Source organism: Cyrtonyx montezumae, unplaced genomic scaffold (assembly GCF_038088225.1).
Source record: "Cyrtonyx montezumae isolate F1298 unplaced genomic scaffold, pur_monq_1.0 scaffold_8, whole genome shotgun sequence".
NCBI lineage: Eukaryota > Metazoa > Chordata > Aves > Galliformes > Odontophoridae > Cyrtonyx > Cyrtonyx montezumae.
In genome coordinates, this window is record NW_027072089.1 from 35,339,419 (window position 1) to 35,361,243 (window position 21,825).

Below are 21,825 nucleotides of genomic sequence, written 5' to 3' on the forward strand. Positions count from 1 at the left end.
CCAGCTCAGCTGCCCAGGGCCCCATCCCACCTGGCCTTGAGTGCATTCAGGGATGGGGCACTCACAGCTCCTCTGGGCAGCCTGTGCCACTGCCTCACTGCTGCACCATAGGCATCAAATGACCATGCTGCTCTACTTGTAGTCTGGCCTGCTTTAACAGACCATGGCTACAGGTCAGAAGGTGGGCTACAGGCTTCTTAAGGAAAAGATAGAACCCAATTGTGTAGAACAACTTAAATAGTGGAATATATAATTAATTGCTACTGAAGAATAACTCAGAAGACCGTGGTGATTCATTACGAATAGATGCTATAAACGGGGACAGGAACACTGCTAGGTAAGGAGGAAGCAAGCTATTTTAGGAGTCCTGAAAATTTCTTCTAGTTCTGCATATGGATCACGCTGCTAAAGTTACTTTCTAAGAAACTGTGTTCTGAAAAGCACTTTTGTGAAGAAAACTTTCATTAGAACCATTATTTAACGAAGACCAACACTGGTCCTAAAGCACAGTTCCCAATACAATTTAAGAATGGGAGGAGTTGAAAAATAAAAATAAAAAAAAGAATAAAACCCACCATGCCTGCACCAGGAGCTATTTATTAGCATAACACTCTTCCTTTTAAAGATTTCGTAACAACTGAAGTATATACAAAGTCTTACAGCATTTACACAATAAAAAAGTTTCCTATTAGCTGATGAAGTATACGGTAGTGCTGCAATTTATTTCAAAGCAGGTATACAATAATGAAGCAGACCACTGTATTTTCAACTCCTCTGCTACTGCACCACAACTGTCGGTTGAAATGACAGTTAATTAAACCTCTGGGAAGATACAGGTTGTCGAAAGATTTGTAACAGGTTCACCTGCAGCACTAGCCATCATAAGGAGGAAAGAAAATAAAGCTACATACTGTCATGTTTCTACACTTTCTAGAGCTGTAACAAACTTTCACAGCCTTAGATATAACATATGCAAGACAACATAATCACAATTCTTCAGATATAGTTCAGCTACTGAGTGTATTTACTTCTGAATAGGAGGCATTATATTGATATGGCTGTGTGTTTCCATTTTTGTTCATTAACTGTTCAAATAGGTCTACAAAAAATTAAAAGACAGCATGGACTTTGTAGTCATGATGTGTTTGACTAATAAAGGCATTCAGTATCAGCTATAGGATCTAATCATTCCCGTCAAAAGTTTAAGACCAGGAATCTTAAGAGTAAAAACAAAACCCACAAAATCCCACACCTATGATGCTTTTGTGTGTTGACTCCAACCTTCTTTAAGCTTTTCAGATTGGGTAATACAAAATCATTAAAATGCTTACACCAAACCAAATTCAATATTCATTTAGTTTATGAGCGGGCAAGCAGATTCACTAGACCACCTCAGCTGTGAAACTGGGGGTGCTCATTTAGAAACAGAAACCTAAACAGTCCCTTACTACAGGTAGGGATACGTACTTCAACAAAGAACAGCGCATTCCTTGCCTTTCAGAAACAGCTTTACAGGTGCCAATAATCCACCTTCTACAAGAGACAAGGCTGCTCTGCCTACTGTTGCATGTCTAAACCTCTTATTTTGTCCAATTTTGCTCCCCCCCACCCTCCCGCTCTCCCACCAAAAGGGATTCCATTTCAGCTTAGAACCTAGAAACGTCAGTTGACGATATCCGTATTAAGACAAAAAGTGACATATAAAACCCACGAGGAACCACATAAATACCAAAGAAGTCATATGACCTTTCCATGTAAACACTTCGATTATACTAAAGCCCTAATTAGATTCTTGTCTTAAACTTTTGGCAGATAACGTGTATGCTCAGCCAGGCTTTGCAGTTGGTTATTGTTCAAGTGGAAGCCAGGTCAGTTCACATGTTGACAGGCATGCAACTTGGAAACATTGCACAACAAGCAACACAAAGAGATTTGAGAAGTGTACAAGACTTCAAGTAGACTTCACAACCCTTCACAACTGAATATTCACAGACAAAATACAGTCCTTGCTTTTTCTACTGTGGATTTTCTCACACATGGGACACTTTCTGTGACTCTCTAGCTTGCTTGATGCTATATAACCACTTGATGATTCTGGCATTTCTTTCAATAGCAGAAATGCCGTATGGCACACGGTCATTGGCACTGTCATCGTTTCTAAGGTCACTGTTGCTGTCCTGAGACTGTTCACAGTCTGAGCTAATCATGCTTGCACTGCGAAAGTTGAGAGATATAATATCAGAGTTAGCCCTTGCAAAATTTTCCATCCCAAGGTTTTCAAGCTCTTCAGGATCCAGTCCACAGTAGTTAAAGAACCGTTCCACATCTGCATCGACGCGAAAGTATCTGTCGCTTAAGTCTGATTTTGATCTCTGTAGGGAGGGTCTTCTACTAACTCCGCATCCAGACTCAACTGCCTCAATCTCTGGGGATTTCAGGGTGGCAATGGCAGCAATTTTGGGTTTTGGAGGCAGAGGTGGGGCTGAGCTACTGCAAGGTATTGCTTTTAAGGGCTTTGCGCTAGTTACTTTCCTAATGTCTGAGGAGCTGTGAGAGACATGCAAGAAAGTCTCTGCCGACTGGTCTAGGAGCCTTCTACTGACATTGGAGCTGCTCTCCTGGGGGCTGCTACGGCCCTGTGTGGGGTAAACCTTCAAGGATTCGGCAAACGAATGTCGGTTCAGTTCCGTCGAATCGGCTCTGTGGGGTGGCCAGTTTCGGGGACCGTGCTTGTGCCCCGAGCCCGAGCTGGAGCCTTCAGAGCTATTGATGATGTTCTTCAGAATCTCTAGCTTCAGATTTTCTCTCTGGACACCACTCTCGGTCTTGGCGTTGTTGCTGAAGACCTTCAAGGTAGGGCTGCCCAGTGCCCGCTTGGCCGCGGGACAGACTGGTGGCTTCGCCAGCACTGCCGGCTTCACGGGCTCCTGCTTGGCATTGATGACCTCCTGGCTCTTGACGTATTTCGCCTTGTCGGCTTCCAGCCTCTCCACCGCGCTCAGTCTTTTTGGGTTAGGCTCCGCCTGCCTGCGAAAATAGTCGGGTCCTTTGTTCAGGATGCGGAGAGGGACGGCGGATGTGAAAGTCACGGCGGGGCTGACCGGCTTCACCATGCTACCTGTCGGTAGTGTTTCTGTAGGCATGTTTGGTGGTCTTTCCCCCGCAGCCGTTTTGGATTCTTCTCTGGGATCTCCTAAACGCACGGTGTAGAAACATGTACATTAAGCACAATGAATAGCCGATGAATCCAGGGATCTGAGCGTTAGCAGCAGCGCCTCATCTCACAGCTCATTAAATAACGCTGCGCTTCTCTTTTAGAGGCAGCCTTTGTACCGCGAGGCCACCAGACACAAGTCCGTATTAGCCTGCTCCACTGCCTCCTTTCTTCTCGCTGAAAGATGTGGGAGTTGCGTTGCTTCCTTTGTGCGATCTGAAAGGCAGAAGAGCCAACCGCGTGTTAGTGGCAGTGCCTGACATCAGAGCGATAGCAACAGCAGCCCAACCCTCCTCTCCTCTCCTGTGGCAGTGCAGGGAGGCAGCGCCGGGTGCCCCTCCACAGTGCCCAGCCCCACCACCAACCCAGAGCAATTACCCCAAAAGGAAAGGGGAAGAACACAGGGCCCCCGCTGGGATGCAGCCACACGCGCTGGGGGCAGGTAGGGGACAGGGATGCCACGTGGGCTGGGTCACTGGGTTAGACTCACATACCATCCTGAAGATGTTCACTTTCAAACACTGCCTGTGGCGTTCTCTAGTTGATTTCTCAACATACTTTACCCCCTCAGCCCCCAGAAGTTTTTCTCCTTACTGGCAATATATAATTCTAACAAATTCAGAGTACTTTCCTATTTCATTAAATGCTCCAGAAAATGAGCCAGTCTTAAAAATCAGGGAGGAAACAGAGATATGTAGTGTTTTAACTGCAAGGCGTACACTTCATCATTAAGCTAACTGGAAATCAAGCAACCAGATAGAGATACTGCTGAAACCCCACACTGCAGCTTCAAGGCTTTTTGAACATGAGTCCCCACAGCACGGGTGCTCCAGCAGCAAAACAAGGACCTCTATGTCCTGGTTGCCAGTAGGCTTAAGAGAGGGAAAATTAACTATAACAAGAAAACCCCAAACCATAAAGAAAACAAACAAACACTTTATTCTTTTAATGATGGATTTTGGAAGCATGTAAAACATTCTGACTAGGCTAGAAAGAAGAGAAATTGCCTTCACTTGCCAACTGTTAAAGCTTTCTAGGCAGCACCATGCCCAAAACAATATTTATCTTTATCTAAATTAAGATTCCTTCACTTCAGATTGCCACAATGCCACACACAAACTAAAATGCAACAGCACGGGTGACAGGGCAATTGCTGTAGCAACTTTTCCCACATGAGGCACTGAAGAGCACTTTCCAAAGGATCTAGTTTTAAAGCAGTGATTTAGCTAATGGGTCTCATTTGTTTTATTACCGCCCCCATTAATCTACACTGTCCTTTTTAATATCCCATTTCTGCTATCATCGTGTTCTTCAGGCAGAGTAGGAAAAGCTGCTGCTGCTGCTTCATTCATCCCGAGGTGCTCAAAGCAGCATCTTTCCCAGTGATGACCTGCTCTTGCCTGCACTGCCATGCTCATCTATCGTTATCCAACTTACTGATGGTTAAATACCCTATGGTTAGTTAAGACGTTCGGACCAACAAAAAAAACCTCCTCTACATCCCACAACAAAACTTGTAATTCCAGCTAAACATACCTTAACAGACAAAGAGAGCAGCCTCAAGTATTTATTCCCAGCAATACACGATACATACATTGAATATTTTCTCTAAACCACTCAAGGTCAAAAGCAAGGAAACCAAACATATAAATACTATAATGAGATTATAGGAAAAAGCTGAGCTTTCTCCTGAAGGCTCACTGTCACAAGCATTCTTCGAATACAAACTAACATATTTAGGTGGGTGATAAACCAGACGCATTCAGCGCCACTGAAAGGGTAGCAAAATGTTAATTAAGCTTTCCTTTCAACGTTGTTTTATAAATCCTAGTGACTTCCTGAATTTTAACTAAGTCTTCCTGAAAAAGCTCTTTTTTTCCTCATTTGAGTCAACATATTTACTGGGACTATTTTACAATTAAGTTTCTAATTTCCAAATGTGCTGAAGGTGATTTTAGCAGGCACCTGCACATATACATTTCTGTGTATCATAAATCAGACCCTTCCACGCTGCCAGCACGGAGCTTGTAGAAATACCTGATTGCTGCGTTTACTCAGTGCTTACAAGCAGAAATTGAATATATGCAAGGACAGGGGCCTTGTTAGGAGAAAACAAAAATGAAGATGAAGAAGAAAAATAATCACATTCCAAAAACCAACCCTTCAATTCTACGTACTAAACCAACACTGTCACCCAGCTGAATTAATACCACTTGAATAAGTGAGAGCACAGCTCTGCACTTCTCCTCAGCCACTGTCACTGAAGGCCGTGGTTCTGCCCAGAGGAACTCCTGCCAGCTCCGCTCTGCTCCTGGAGAGCTGCCCTGAGCACACTGCAGATTAGCAGGGCTGTGGGAACCAAAGCTTTTGGAAGTCTTTCCCCAGCATTTAGCAACTTCCTCACCCAGGACGGCTCTGCTTGATGCCAGCACGCACTGCTTAGGAGGTTTTCTTCAAAGGAAGAAGGAAGAAAAAGATTCCCACTGTGCATGCATGTTCACCCAAGGGAACAAGAGTGCTTGTTTGCAAGCACACATGGGGCCAAATGCCCTGAAGTCAATGGAAATACACTGTACTGACTGGCAATGAGCTCCAGGCACACCTACAAAGAAAATCATAGGGCTAGGGGAGCCAGAGCAGAGACACCCACCGAAGCCAGCAAGGGCCAGGTGGTTACACGGCCAGAAAGGGAGCTCTGTCCTAGTGCTGTTGGGAAAAACTGAGGTAGACTCAGCTACAATGTTGTTTTGGTTTTCCTGAGGTACTGTATTTAAATATCACGGGAAAGTTTATACAGTACTCTCACCTCAGAGAGCTAGAAATTGTTAATCAGACTGCATTAGAACAGAAAGTGGAGTGTAAGACAGGAGGATGGAGGTACTAATGAAACAACCTCTCCTGCCTGTGCTCAGATGGCTGCAGCCTAATTCTGCTGCTAGCTGTGACTCCTAGTGCAATTCCTATCAGTGCCTCTGTTGTTCACAGGCATACTTTAAGCACGGCCCTGATGCTAGGAGAGCCCTGTTACTAATTTCAGCACAAATGAAATAGGCTGAGCAGAGGCAGCACAGCCTAGTCACAGGAAGACAGAACTGTGCCACTTTGTTTCCAGTCGTGAAAGCCATAATTGCATCAACAAGGGTGGAAATAGCTTTTTGTTGGCTTCAGTGCTAAGGAAACCCATCAGAATTTGCCATCAGAATTACCTGCTGTGGACGGCTCCAGTACTAGCTTTGCACTGTAGGAACGCAAAGCCAAAATTTCCACTCCCAGGAAATGAATGAAATACACTTAAGGACCTAAAAACATTTTACTCTGTTTTGTTTTCATCCAGATGTTTATTCTGAAGGTGTAATCCTCCCCAGGGACTGGATTACGTTTTGCAGGATTCACTCCAGACTCCCATTATTGCACTTCCTTAGGAAAAGATCACTAGGCTTAAGAGATCATTTAAAGAAAAACAAAACTGAAAACTTACGCACACATTCAAGCACGCTCCATTTTAATAATGCACATACACTGATAAAGGCTTTCTTGAAGTTTGTACCACTGAGCTCTCCTTACATCAGCAACTGTTGCAGAACTGCTGAGCAGATTACAAAACATACACAGGAGTAGAGGGGCTTAGGTTTTTTAAGGCTCTTTCAGCCGGGCACTTTGATTCAAGATTCCTTTGTGGCAGAGGCAAAGATCCAAAGCACTTAGTCATTCTAGCCATCACGCTCTCATTGCTCTTAGGCCTGCAACGTGTTTGTCAGATGTTCACATTTAGGTAATAGGCTCACTAGCTGCATGATTTGGGACAACACAGTGCAGCCAACAGCAGCAATAGCTATACAACTAACAGTAACTGGAAACAAATTCTCTGTGAAGTACTATTTCTGTGTTGCCTTGTAGCTCCTATACCTTGACCAAGTTTCAATCAGCCACTGCCCAAACGTCTACTCTGAAACCACTACGTATTTTAGCAATATTCGAGTTGCAGCACAGCAGCAAAATACAACAGTGAAAATATGGCCTAAATGATACCACAGGAATTTTTACTCTTGATTTCACTGAGGACACAGCCTCATGCAGCAACACTGTGCTCAAGCTGATGCTCTTACTTCATCCCTCTGTGATAGAGGATGATGGATAGACAGGAGGACAAAACACAATGGATACACATAACAAGGCTGCCAGCCTTCCCTCCGCTTTCCTTGGTATTTAAAGGCCCGAGTCAATTTTATTTTCCTGATGGTAAAATATAACTACACAGCCTCAAGATGCACCACAAACATCATAAATTCAAGTACAAGTGATCTCAGCAGGGCTCAGAGAAATCACAAAACAAAATTTGCACAGGACCGCAGCACACAGATGAAAAATGACAGGCTCAGCTAATGGCTAGGTGCACGTTAGAGCTGAAGGTCCCCTTGTGAAGCTACTGCTTTCTTAATAGTCCCTATAAAGCCAATAAATGAGGACTCTGTTGAGAATAACTTGGTACAGGGCTATGCACTAGGATATAGTAGTATGTACACCTCAAATCCATACAAGCTCTTTGGAGAAACATCACTGTAAACCTCATACATACTTTATATTAGTAAGTTTAAAAATATGAACTTAGAATTGAATTGGCACTGAATAATCCACATCCAGAATGGCAGCAGTATGACATCTCTGAAATCCATTCTAGATAAACACATAGACGAGTGCAGACTCGGCCTCATATTACATCAGCTATTGAGATAAAAAGTATGAGGAGATGGAATTCAGATCTACCATGAATCAAAATGCAATTCAAAGTTGCCCTTCGGTAGCACAAAACAGTGACCAACAAGTGAAGGGCAGTATCTGTTCAAGGAGCAGGTTGAGCCTCCAAAAGGTCACAAAACATGATATATTGTGACCTAAAATGAGGAGTAGCACAGGGATGTAGAGGTGGGAAATTTCCCCCCAACTGGGAAAGCTGGTGGTCAAGGCAGATGTGTTCTAATGCTTGTGTATTACAACCAGAAGATCTAAAGAACTGCAGCTTTGATACCTTACACATCTGACAATAGCCTGATACATTTTAGGCCTATTCTGAGTTGCTCTGGCATTACACTCAACGACACCCTCTGATGTTAACTATCAGTCTGAAGTGCAGTAAGGTGACAAGTTTGCACAAGAAAAACTTGTAAGACAAAACTCTTGATAGAGTGCTACCATCACTTGACACTTCCTATTTCACTTTGAAGTTAAAACTGAGGTTTAAACCAGGATGTAACTAGAAATGCTTACACTGCTGTGGGGAAATAGCTTTTGGAAAACGCATGGAGGTACAAATGCTGGGGGATGCACCTCCATGGCTGTACTTGCATTCTGACTCTGAAATGCATGCTCAGCGCTCAGGGCAAGCTGCACAGAGAAGCCTCTCCCCAGGAAAAGCCATCAGAAATTGTTTTGCTCCTTTTCAGTTCTGAAAACTGGTGCTGTTACATGTTTTACCCAACAGACACACTCCACTGCTAGTGATACTTGCTTCTGGGTGAATACTGCCCAAACACGAAAACCGATTTCTGTAAAAGGTGCAGGCAGCTGCACAAGTACACAAAAAACCTCAGGAACGAAATTTTCCTTCCTTCCAATAAGACAGTACAAAAAAATGTAAGTTGTCTTATTATTTACATACATAGAGATCAATGCTGAGTTCTCTAAACCCCTCTGTTGCTTATAGCATACCGTACTCTTTGAGATAATTTCAGCCTCTCATTTAAAATTCACTTCAAGTGGGGACCTAAAAAGTATAAAGGAATGCAATGTAACTTTTTGCTATATTTCTAGCTCTGGCTTTCTATGAATACTTCCGTTTTCATGTATATTTTGCCTGCATATTTCTTTAAAACACTTTGCAAAACTTTAGGCAATGCATTTTAAGCAGATCTTGGATTGCAATCCAACTACTCACTCCTCAGCCAGTCTCAATGGTCCCAAGTTGAAAGTTGAAAGCACTTTCATTCTTCTCATCCTCTCTCTCTCCATAGGCACCACATTTAAACATATGCTCTACAAGCTCCTCACAGCCCTTCACTCTGGTCTCCTGGCCCTACACATTTTCCCAAGATTCCCTGAACTTTCAGAAGTCAGATCAAATGTCGTCTTTATCAGAAGACACCTGGGTCCCAATGCCCCATAACATTTCAGTGTTCATCAGAATCACAGAACTGTTGGGGTTGGAATGAACCTCTGGAGATCATCAAGTGCTCTCCACCGCTCTTCTTCTTCTCTATTCTCCTCTGCCAGTAGAAAAAGCCAGCATCTCAGGTCTCCTTGCCCCTGGCTGCTGACCTTCCCAGCCCCGCTTGGATTCAGCATCCTGATAAACCATTTATTTCCCAAGAGGAGATGTTTTCAATATGTAGCAAAATTAATTAATTGGCCAGCCTTGCATGTCATCACTGCACACTGGGAGGAAACAGAGGGAGGCTGAACAACAAAACATTTTTAATTAAGATCTTGAAAAAAAGAAAGCCTTTTAAATGGAACACTTCAGATTAATTTGCACCTCAGATCTGTGGAAATTCCTAACAAGCCCATTTTAAGAGCAAACCACATATGAAGCTACCCAAACCTTTGTGGTTTCCATACATAACTGGTTCAGTATAAATCATGTGTCAGTGAAGAAGGAAATCAGTATAATCTAGCTGCAAAAAGGTGTAAGACACACTCAGAGCACCCTTGGTCCAATGTTCACACAGGGACACATGTCTCACAGACAGGCTCCATGCAACAGTCACCCAACCAGCAATAAGGCAGCCAGAAAACAGCTCGAGAACTTCTTAAGTGTCCCTTCCCCCACAGCTCATCATCATTAGTGGAGCACCTGCTCCTCCGACAGCCACTTCTGTTTAAACCAAAACTGGGAATCACTTCAGAGCTCTCTGATCCCAGCCACACCCTGAACACCAAACAGATGATACCTGGACATCCTCCTCATCTCCCACAGAACAGAGATGGGAGAAGCTAGAATAAATACTCTGGGGTAGAGGGATGCTCAAGGCATGTCCTGCCCACAGCTGCTACTCAGCACAGGAGCAGCCCTGTTACTGATGTTAATCGTCATGCACATGGCTAACTAAGCCTGATGGCTAATTCCCAAGCTGTAGACAAACCATGGATTTTCCTGCCTGTCCTTGCTCATTAACCCTGCTTAACCTAGCATGCACCCTCTGAGCATGCTGCAGGCCCCCAAAATGCAGTGGGGGCTACCAATAATATCATAGAAAAAACTTTAGCCTCTGCTTCATTTGGAACGCCAACTGCAAGACAATCTCCATGGCAAGTGCTTAAACTCCTATAAAGTGCACGTAAAGACAGACTTTTCTCCAGCGCTTCTTTTAAAAGTTTTCCACTAAAAACATATATTTGGAAGCTTTCATTAAATTACAGAAAGAGTAAAAAATCCCAAATAGGGCTCTTGGTGCGAAAACTGGGTTAGTAAAACAGCTCCAGCATCATTAATTTCTAGGAGGCAGGGTGGTTTCCAGCTGAAATAGGAAGAGCCGCGCAAGAATACACAATAATCTCTGGGAAGCAGGAAACTGGCTGTGCCATTGGTGCAGTCTCCCATTTCTCAGAAGATGAAATACCTCTGATCTCATGTCCATAAATGGACAGCAGCTGCTACTGCCAACTCATTTTTGTGGAGTTGAAGAAGTTCACCAGACTCTGTCACATAAGGTCAAATCCCCTGAAACCTCAAGTTGCCATGTTTGGACTGTTTTTATTGAGAATGTTTTCTGAAACTGTTTGCAATGCAAAATATATTGAAGAAACATCATGTCAGAGCTATAAACAGATTCTATTTTAAAAGGCATAAACTCACAATGAAAATAGCTGTAGTTAGACACTCCCCTGTACTTTGTAAGCCTGGAAAACTCCAGAAATGTAAAAGTACAGAAGATCTAGAGTCAACAAATACAGTTTGGAAGAGAAACAACCCCAACGATTTATGCTGTGATGAAGAGCTACTATAAATGGAAAAGATGCTTCATAGAATCATACAATGGCCTGGGTTGAAAGGACCTCAATGATCATCTAATTTCAGCCCCCCTAACATGGGCATGGTCGCCAACCACTAGAGCAGGCTGCCCAGAGCCACATCCAGCCTTGCCTGGAATGCCTCAAGGGATGGTGCATCCACAACCTCTTGGGCAACCTGTTCCAGTGCATCACCACCCCCCAAGTGAAAAACTTCTTCGTAATATCTAACCTAAATCTCCCCTGTCTTAGCTTAAAACTAATCCTCCTTGTCCTACCACTAACAACTTGTAAACAGTCATTCCCCCTCCTGTTCACACGCTCCCTCCAAGTACTGGAAGGCCACAATGAGGTCTCCCTGGAGCCTCAAGCTAAACAAGCCCAGTTCCCTCAACCTATCCTCACATAGGAAAGGTGCTCCAGTCCTCTGATCATCTTAGCAACCCTCCAATTTCAGATTTAAAAATTCCCTTCCTTTAGTTATCGGAGATTTAATTGATAAGAAAAGCTTTCAAAACACTCATTCTCCAAGTTTCAGAACTAGCGTCTTTCTGAAGTTTCTTACACTTTATGAAAATACATTTCAAAGAAACAGTGCACTACTACACGGAGCAGTTCTTGTAAAACCCATTTTTGCAAATAGGGAATCAAAGTTAGATTGATTATACTCATTTTAGTCTTCTCAAGTTTAACAGCTTGCTGGTATCTTACTATACAGAAATTTGTTTCTGAATAAACTACGTGCAAAAAAACCTGTTTCACTCTAAAATTATTATTAAAACACAGCAAATGAGCATATTCTACTGATACAGCAAATACACTACCAGGTAGTAAGGTAGGCATGATTACAAACTAGTTACTGCTGAAAGCAATAATATTAGAAAAATGGCAATGTTCACCTTGTGGAATACAGCAGAGCGGCCTCATTCTGACAACAGAGGACTTTCAGTCACTCTTTCTGATTAGCTGTGGGGTGCTGTTTGTCAAGTCTTTGCATTACATATCCTCTTCTGTAACATGACATATCGCTGCAGTAAGGTCAGCACAGCCACTTAAAAATAATTTCCACACCATAATTGTCCCGGGCTAACCATTTATAAACACCCAAACATGAAATATTGTGCATTTATTTTTTTCTAAAATAAACTTTCAGAGTAAGTCAGAGAATCATATCTTTTACTTTAGACTGGTAGAGCTATGTTTTTCTCTAGATAAGAGAACATTTTCCCATACTGCAGAATATTCCTCCTTCCTCCAGCTCAGTTCTAAAGATACATGCTGCTTGAAGTCAAGAAAGAAAGTTAGAGGAATGCACACCACCGCATCTGTATATTTAAGATCTCTTTAAGTACGTCAGAAATACCAACCTTGTTGCAATCAATACAATACAGCTGTATAACCCAAGTTCTATGTTGGACATTTATGGTATAACTGACATTTGTGTGTGTAATCACTTAAACTACACTGGATGCATTTACTATAGTTGCTGAAATGTTAGCTGTTAGTATACATTGAGTCTATTTCCTATAAGTGACATTTAACGTAATGACACTTCACTACAAGTGTCTTTAAAAAGCTGCACTTACAAAGTTGGAATTGCCCAGGCTCTTCTTACTAAATGGTTTTCTGCATATCTGAGGACCCTAATGAAGTTACAACGGTGATAGAAATTCTTCCTGGCCACATCTTTTGCAACACCATAACAATCTCACTGTCTTACAGAAAACAAAATCATGAATCATGACCAGTGCACTAGTGTACTTAATCAAGTAGAGGGCTGAGGAATCACAGCTCCAATAAAAACTAAACCAGCAAACAAGCAACCCCCAGTAACTGGGCGTATGGGAACAGGCACAAGAAGTGGGAAACTATAAGACACTGAAGGTTAAAGGAGAAAGGCAGTTACTAGGAAAAGAGTAGAGAAGAAGTGATGGGAATAGGTGGCAGCAAACAGCAGGCTGGGAAGCAGAAAAAGATTACAAAATAGCGAGGGATTAAAGAAAAAAGGAAGACACTTCAAGTGCTCTTCCTCATCATCTCTATCACAACTCTTACACCCCACATGCCTCCCCAGCAGGAGGAGACTGCAGAAGGAAATCAGCTTTTGAGCGTCTCGTATTTTCAAGCAGAATACGAACAGCGGAGGAAACCCAGTCAATAAAGAACACCTTCAAGTCAATCAACAAAATGCAGAGGTTTGCTGTAGACTATCCAAAGCCACTTCTTCCTTTTGGCATTACTTCAGTTGCCCTTAATGTGCAGCAGCACAGATGCTTGCAACAGGCTTGCCCTGGGAGAGTTCTGAAGCTAGAATCACTGCTAAACCTCTCCCTTTCATACTTGTAGAACACACAGTGAACAACTGCAGACCTCCTGGAGCATCTGTATGAACACCAAACTTCAAGTTCATTCTCTAAAAAAATGGAAAGAAATCTCGTATGAAATGTCCCTAGCAAGGCAAAAACATGAAATGTGACTGTGGTATTAGCACAGATTAACTTCTCACTACAAAAACTGAATTGGAACAATTACAAAGCTCTAAACGTTCCTAAGTGTGAACCCTTGCAGCACAGCTTTGATGTCTTTCAATTTAGGACCATAACTTATCTGGAATTTTACATTCTGACCCTCCTCAACTGACATAAATTGGTTTAGAGATTATTTCAACATTTTACCGCTAAATTTGCCACGTGTACCCTTAGACTTAACATTTTGTTTCAAAGAAAAACAGCAGTGAAAACTGTTAATTTAAGACACCACGTGATGAATATTTACACTCTGGTGCTGAATCTGGTGATAAGAAACAGATGAATGCAAAATGCCTTCTACACAGTGGAATTAAAACCACATATTAGTGAAGTGTGTTGCTGATTTGACAAATGATGCATCAGATATTGATTACCGATTTTTTTCTTGCCTCAAATTAATGCTGGAAATGCTCTTATAACTTCTACAGAATTTTATGATCACTGCTACTAACTGCCATGCTCATACAACTCCTGACTCCCTGGGTTTCAAATGATTTCTTTGTACTAACTGAGAACAAAGCTACTCAGTATAGGAGATGTTTTCCATTTTTCCTGATACTGGATTTCCTCACTTCTGAGCACATCAGTAGTAGTAACCAGATTAATAGCAGAAAGGCTCTTGAGCACTAGGGTTAGAATTGCACACGTGTGCCGAACGTCAGAAAACATCAGATTGTACTGAAATGGAAGATTGCAACCAAGGTGTAGGTTGGGAATAAAGAAAGAAAAAACATTTGGAACTACTCAAATTACTTTGCCACGTTGACATGTCCATTGCAGTGTGACTGAGGACAGCAAAAACAATCCTCAATCTTTCTTAAACAGTACAAATGAATCTCCCCAACTCAATCAACTAATAAAGAACAACAAAGAGATTTACTACGAGAACAAACCATGAGGACAGCAGAAGAGAATAAGGAAAAGACCCTCAGAAGATGCCCTCCTTTTATTAATCCCTGGATGAGAAAGTATATTTAAATCAGAAGGTTACCTGAAAAAGCACAATGCTGAGCTCCTGTCCAGGCTCTGAATGGTGGACGGTAATACTCCAGTGGAGGCTGAAAGAAAGGAAAAAAAAAAAAAGATAAAAGCAATTAAAAAAAGGGAAAGGGCAGAAATATGGCAGCATTATATATATCAGTTGGAGGATATGTAAACCAAGCATCAAGCCTGGTTCACAGCACTAGAAGGGAAGACAGCTACGCATCAACAGAGCAATCATGAAAGACCAAATACACGATGAAATCAACACGTCTGCACACTGGAAAAGCTATGAGCTGTGTAATAAAAACTAATTAAAAAGACATTTGGGATGTCTCAGATCATAAGCTCTCATTTGCCATAGTGTTCTGAGGTACAAGACAGATTCAGCCACACTGCAGATGAAACACAAAGAGGTCCAAATTTCAAAATGAAATCTGTAATACACAGATTAAGGCAAACATAAAATTTGTATTTTAGGTTTCTATTATAGATAAACAAAGACTTTTGGCTTGCTTTTTCTCATTTCCAGATGACGAAAAGAGAATATAATATTATAAAGAGCAGAAAACCAGTAACAGCATTTGTGTGCAACACCTTTAGCAGGATGCAGAATTGGTGTCAGCTACTCTGGGGATATTTGTTTGAGGAAAAATATCAATATGTAAATGCTAACACTACTTAAAAACATGAAATTTTGGAAATATGAAATCCACAGTAATGACTTACTTTTAGGTGACTTCCTATATCCACAGTTAAGCTCAACGAGTAAAACTTTGTATGCTTAAGAACACCCGCACATCTCCCTGCTGGGAAGCGGAGATAGCTGACAGGACATTTTCCAACTCACCAACTCCAATTAAAAACCACTAAACCACTACGTTTTTAAATAGCTATTAGAAATTGGTCATTTCTTTCCAACACCTACATGAAGTGATTTATTCATGGAAGAACTGCAACTTTCAACCGGTGACACTAAATCATGGAAAAGTACAAATTTCTGTTTACGAAAGAGAAGACTATTTTATTTTTTAATTATAAAATATTAGCCTTTTTGGTATTTTGTGAGGATTTTGGACACTTCTATGCCATGGTAATAGTGTTTTTTTGTTTTTTTTTTTTTTTTACAAAACACTCCTCTTGGTCCAGCTAGTCCATGCACATTTTAATTCACAGTGAGTGCCTTCTTTTCCTGTCCAACATAAATTCAGAATACTATGTAGTAATATCAGTTACTAAACGCATACAGAAAAAAATTCAAACCTTTGTATTTTGCATCACGTGCCAAACATTTGTAAATATCTTCACAATATACTGAGCAGATGTAAAATGATGTAATGAAACATTTTGAGGCTATAACTTTTGTGAGATTAGATTTTCTGTGATTATTTTTATAAACAACCATTTAGGGAGAAATAAATCTGTGTATTAATTTAGACAGGGAAACAGCTCTGCAGCAGAACACAGCCTTTCTCCCCAGCAGAAAGATGCTGGTTTGAGTTTACATGGGTTTGCACAGAAAGCTCTAAGGGCAAGCAGCAAAGTTCCCTGCTTTTCATATCAACATACATACACTTTTTATTTTTTAAGTTATTGACACAAATATATGGAGATAAACATTCACAAACCACAGAATCACAAATACAATGGCTTACCCTAATACTAGCAATACAAACTGACTTGAAAACTATTTAAGAGATAACAGCTACCAACAAAAATAAAGCCCTTCAAAATATTGGCAAGACTAGAGCATGTTCTGTCATTTCCTCAGAAAATATAACGCGTATTTGAGATTGTTATTTCAAACAGCAACAAGGATCAACACTTTTATGATGGGACTGACAGCATGAGCTATGCAGTGGGATATATTTAGTGAATAGTAGCTTATATAGTACATACAATTTCAGAAATGTGGCTTATTGCATTTCCTAAGTGCTAGAAAGAGGTCACGATAATAAAAAGTGTCAGTATTAATACTGGAGAAGCTCTTGTACAGAGGATTGTCACAATTCCCTGCTTCCACAATAAACATCCTCCTCCACGTCTCAAGGGTTTTCTTGAGACACACATTAAACTGTGAAATTACTTGGAAGGGACACGCCACACAAGCTTCAGTGAACTTGAATCTAGACCCAGGATAACAAAGAAGGAGTAAGATGTGCAAACAAAACCAAGCAGATACCCATTCTATGGAGCTTTTGGGCACACTACTGGTATCAACATTCATGACATGGAACAAAACACAACCAACTCAGTTTAGAAGTCAAAACAACAACAAAAGACAGCTGTTAATAGGTATGAAAACAGACAGATGTTAATAGGTAGAAAAATATTAAGTCAGAGCAGTATACAAAACAAACAAAAGGCACAAAATTCAAGTGGCTTACACAAAGCATCTATCTAGTACCTTATACACATTATGTACATTATCAATATTAAACCATACAAACAATTGCACCGCATTGCCACAAAGGCTATTTGTGCCATGCCCAGTCAGAAAACCTACATATCCACATATAAGCCTAAATGTTATGCAAGTTCTTCAAACACCAGGACAGCAAAATATTCCTTAGTCTACACACGCCATCCACAAATGAGAGCAACCATGAGGCTCTGTAACGCACAAACATCTGGAGCAGCCTGGAGGCATCTACCTGTCTGCTCCCATACCTGGCAGGAGTGCGGATCTGCAGGCAGGAAAGCACAGTGGTTTTTGTAGGTGTAAGAATGAACAGCCCAAGGCAGAACTATACCTCGAATGTGCTGCTTTAAGTGGATAAACTGCCTCAGCAACAGATAGCCTTCATCTCTCTCAATCCAACACAGTGCAGTATAATTCTGATGTCTTTAGAAAACCTCATCCCATCCTGTACGTGCTGTGACAATCTTCTCTCAAGCTTCTTTCCCCTGCCCAGCTGTGTAGCCCAGCCCCAGTGACCACTGAATAACCAATGCCTGCCTTTCCTATGAGGTGGAAGGAAGGCCAAGAAAATGTTCCACACCTGCTGGACAATCAGCAGTACAATATGCAGCCGGCCCTAGCTCTGAAGAGCTCACGTATTTGTGACTAAAGCATTACCAAATGGCTGGCCACTAAGAAAGCATAGAGTTTATTACTGCTGACAACTAACATCACTGATCCTTTTGTTCCTTTTAATTCTTACTTGAATGTATTCTTGGACCTGGAGGTGCAGGATTTCATTCCCTTACAGATGTATGATTCAGATAAAGATACAGCTAGGCAAGATGCCATGCAGTTTTTACACTGGACACACAATACAGTGTTAAAATATTTGCTGGCATATACAAACATTGAGAGTTCAATGCTTTTTTTTTTGGTGGCATGGAAATCTGCTCCTTGTACACAGGCTGCACCAGGGCACCTGCCTCAGCAACACTAGGATGGCATGCACTGCCAGTTTTACAAATTTACCACTCCACACATTGCTCGTTTTGATTTTTTTTTCCCATTAAGAAATTTAACATGATCAATGATAGCAGATTCATATCACCTCTGCAGAAAAGACTGGTGTAAGAAATTCTTTTAGAAAGAGGCAATGGTCCTACATGACTCCTCTTCAAAATCGGTAACAAATATGCTGTTAGTGCTAAAGACATAGTAGCTGAGATCTGTGCAAAGAACAGATTGATCACGAGCTTCACGAGCTCCTACTAGATTGGTGTGTGGAATGCAGTTTAACTCTGGCCTCAAGGCAAATCACTAAAGCAATAATCCTCATCTTTCCAAACCTCTTCTTTTAAAGAATAAAAAGTGATATGATGAAAAAAAAAAATTATGACACACGAAGAAAGTGATGTCAGACTTCTGAAAACAAAACAAAACAAAAAAAATTGGAAGATTTAACATCATTTGTAAGGGTAGAAAATATGCCTGTGTAGTAAGCACCAGACAAAAACCTGGACTAGAATCACACTAAATTTAATCTCTGAAGTATTTTTCAAATCAACAATTCATACAGGTTTGAACTATCACATTCTCCTCTGAGCTTGTGTTTATTTATTGCTTTGTTTTCTATAGAACTCCACAGCCTCATTCATATTTCTCTCAGAAAAATCCTTTTGGAATGCCTATAAAAACACTCCACAATGGCCAGGCAGCTGGCATCCTGTAATTGCTTGTTAGACTAATTTTAACAGTCCCTCACATCTACTGGTAAAACCAAGGTCAAATGAAAAACATTAACAACAATCTGGGGTTTTTTAAATTATATTTATGCCATGTTCATCCCAGGTGCAGAATCCAGTACTTGTTCTCATTAGAACTTCATGCGATTGGCGATTGCCCAGTCATCCAATTTATCAAGAGTTCTCAAGAAGGCCTTACTATCCTCAAGGGATGCAATAGCTCCCTCCAATCTACTACTGTCCACAAACTTAGCATACCTTCAAGTGTGGAAAAACTCTACACTACATGCAAAAACACTGAGGGTCCCAGATTAGCGATCACTGTGATGGATACTGCATTCTTGAAATTTCAAGCTGTGAAAGAATGGTCAGTTGTCTGCCATGCAAGCAAGATCCCAGCATGGATTTTGAAAAGAGTAAGGAAGTGAGCCTAACATCTGGATCCCTTATTGGAGATACAACTGAAGAATGAAAAACATCTGGCCCTGGATATTATGAGCAGAGGGACATAGCTCACAACCAGTTCTCAAAGACGCTGGCAAGGATACATTTTCTTCAGTAGCTCTTAACCAAAGAGCATGGTTAGCCCCACACCTGAACTAAGTATACAAGGCTAACAGGATTCAAGACACATACCAAATTCTTCCTATTTACACTTGCTGAAATCATAATGTCTGGAAAAAAAAGCCGGGTTCTGACTCACCAAGCATCTACACTCTGATATTTTTTTTTTCTTGAAGACTGTTTCCCCTTATTGAAGAAAAATGAAGCAAAATAAAAGACATTACAAACTTTCTATAAAACGAATTTCAAGTATTTTTTTAGGCAACATCAGGCCAAGTAAAATCAACTTTCTGCTTATAGTCTGCTCTCTTCATGCAAACCTAAAATACATTTACCTAAATATAACAGCCATAGCTATTCTGCTCTTTGCTTTCTTCCAGGTTTAGCATCTCAACCCTGAGCAGTAAAGCCAAAAAACTGCCACCACGAGAAAAGTTAAAACCATAAATGCGACTTTATTTCAATGACTTGGATAGCAAGAAATCTTAACTAGAAATACCAATGAGCAACAGAGCAAGCACTGGGCACTGTGTGCCCAAGTTGACCAAGGTGTAAATGAAGATACTCAAAAGCTGCAGCCCGTGCTCCACTAAAGCACAGCTCACCACACTTTTACTATGGCACGTGGTTGGAAAGTGCTGGCACAAGTTAGGAGACGTATAACAACTTACAACATAACTTGCCACAACTGAAAGCAAAAATTGGAAATTGTGCAAAAGAATACTTTAACAGAGGAAAATAAACAGGCACACAAACAGAGCCCCAAAAGCTAAATGAAAAATGTGAAGAGAATGAACTTCAAGTCAATGATCTTTTTGCCTGCGCAAATCGTGGGGTAATTTCGGCTGACTTGGATACTACTGGCAAAAGGAAGACTTAAAATACATGATGGCTTACGTGAAATATTCACATCTGGAAGTGTCACATGCTTATCTCACTCAAAAGGTATGCTTGGTGTGTTCCCATGATTGAATCCCCCATTTGTCTCCACGTATCATTAAAAAATAACTATGATTAATAAACAACTTGCAATAACTATGACCAATAAACAACTACGTAGACTTTCATTTGGAGAGTTAACACTGAGCAGGTGTTCTAGCACCTCTAATTGTACTCTGTTTTGCTTAATCCACCACAAAAGGAAATTAATTTTTGAAAAAAATAAACATAGCTGGAACAGAGCATTTGGAGCACATCTGAAGTGAACTACCTTTCCCAATAGTTACTTTATATATTAGATATAAAATGTTTTTAGAAACAGACACATTTTTGCATATATATATATATTTTTTTTTTTTTAAATGTTAACTCAGTTACAGAAGAGTAGGACCTGTATTTTTCACTGAAATTAAGCCTTATATCAGAGTTCATATATTCTTTCAAGGGGTACTTTAACATTTGCAAGTTGAGGTGTGATCGCAGAGAATTAGGAGCTTGGTGTCTCAAAATCAAACGCAGCAGTTCAAATTAGAGTATACAAATTTAAAGGCTACCTTTAAGGAAATGAGACCTCGTGTACTGTTGCTACACAAAGAATACATCTTGAAAGATGTTAGGAAATACATTCCTCCTAATCCCTGGTCCATCATCATCCTTGAAAGCAGATCACACACATGTGTTACTAACACCTCATGATCACAGAATCGTAGGGGTTGGAAGGGACCTCTAGAGATCATCAAGTCCAACCCCCTGCCAAAGCAGCTCCCTAGACCATGATGAAGAGGTGGAGATTAAAATAGGACTCAGCTGCATATGTGCTGTAGTACCAAAAGGGGATTCTTCCTTCCTCTCTGAAAAAAAAAAAAAAAAAGAAACTGGAAACCAAGAACACGCCTCTTGATTTTTTATGCAGTTACCTAGTTGAATTTCCCTGTGTGTTGTTAAACTTTCTGATGTCTTCTTGTTTTAAGTTTAGTCCAAAATCTTAAGAGCTCACACCCCTTTCATTAAAGGATACCAAACCAAATATTAACACAAGGTTTGCCATATGTAAAAACATCCACAGCTCTACTTTAGTTATTCACTCTGCTCAACAAGGGAGAAAAGATCACATACATAACTCCTGACTAGGTCACAAACAGCACCTTTCTAATGTTTTATTCATAATGGAAAGCTCCATAAGGAGCATCATGCTCATGGTATGAGCCACAACTCTTCAGCAATCAATCAATACTGTATATTATTGTATTTCAGAGAGTGACGCATCCAGTGCATTCAACTGTCAGTCTCTTGATATAGTGCTCATTTTAACCCATGGTAGACAGTTTCTTGATGAGTCTGGGAATTATTCCAGACAAACTCTCAAGAATACCTATAAAGAAGAAAACGTATTGTCCAGTCTAAAATTCTTCCTATAGAATTCATACATACTTTAGTCAACAACAGTCT

At 40.8% G+C, this 21,825-nt stretch overlaps 1 protein-coding gene across 2 annotated transcripts in view; it reads right to left on the reverse strand.

The window, feature by feature from the left end:
• Positions 1-579: 579 nt before the first annotated feature.
• The window catches only part of FAM110B (family with sequence similarity 110 member B), a 102,136-nt gene continuing 80,890 nt past the window's right edge, over positions 580-21,825 (reverse strand). For both annotated transcript variants that reach the window (XM_065751918.1, XM_065751919.1), the window contains 2 exons: positions 14,738-14,804; positions 580-3,430 (listed from right to left, as the gene is read on the reverse strand). In XM_065751918.1, coding sequence (XP_065607990.1) covers positions 2,031-3,143 — 1,113 coding nt within the window. In that variant the 5' untranslated portion in view covers positions 3,144-3,430; positions 14,738-14,804 and the 3' untranslated portion in view covers positions 580-2,030. The remainder of the gene's footprint in view (positions 3,431-14,737; positions 14,805-21,825) is intronic.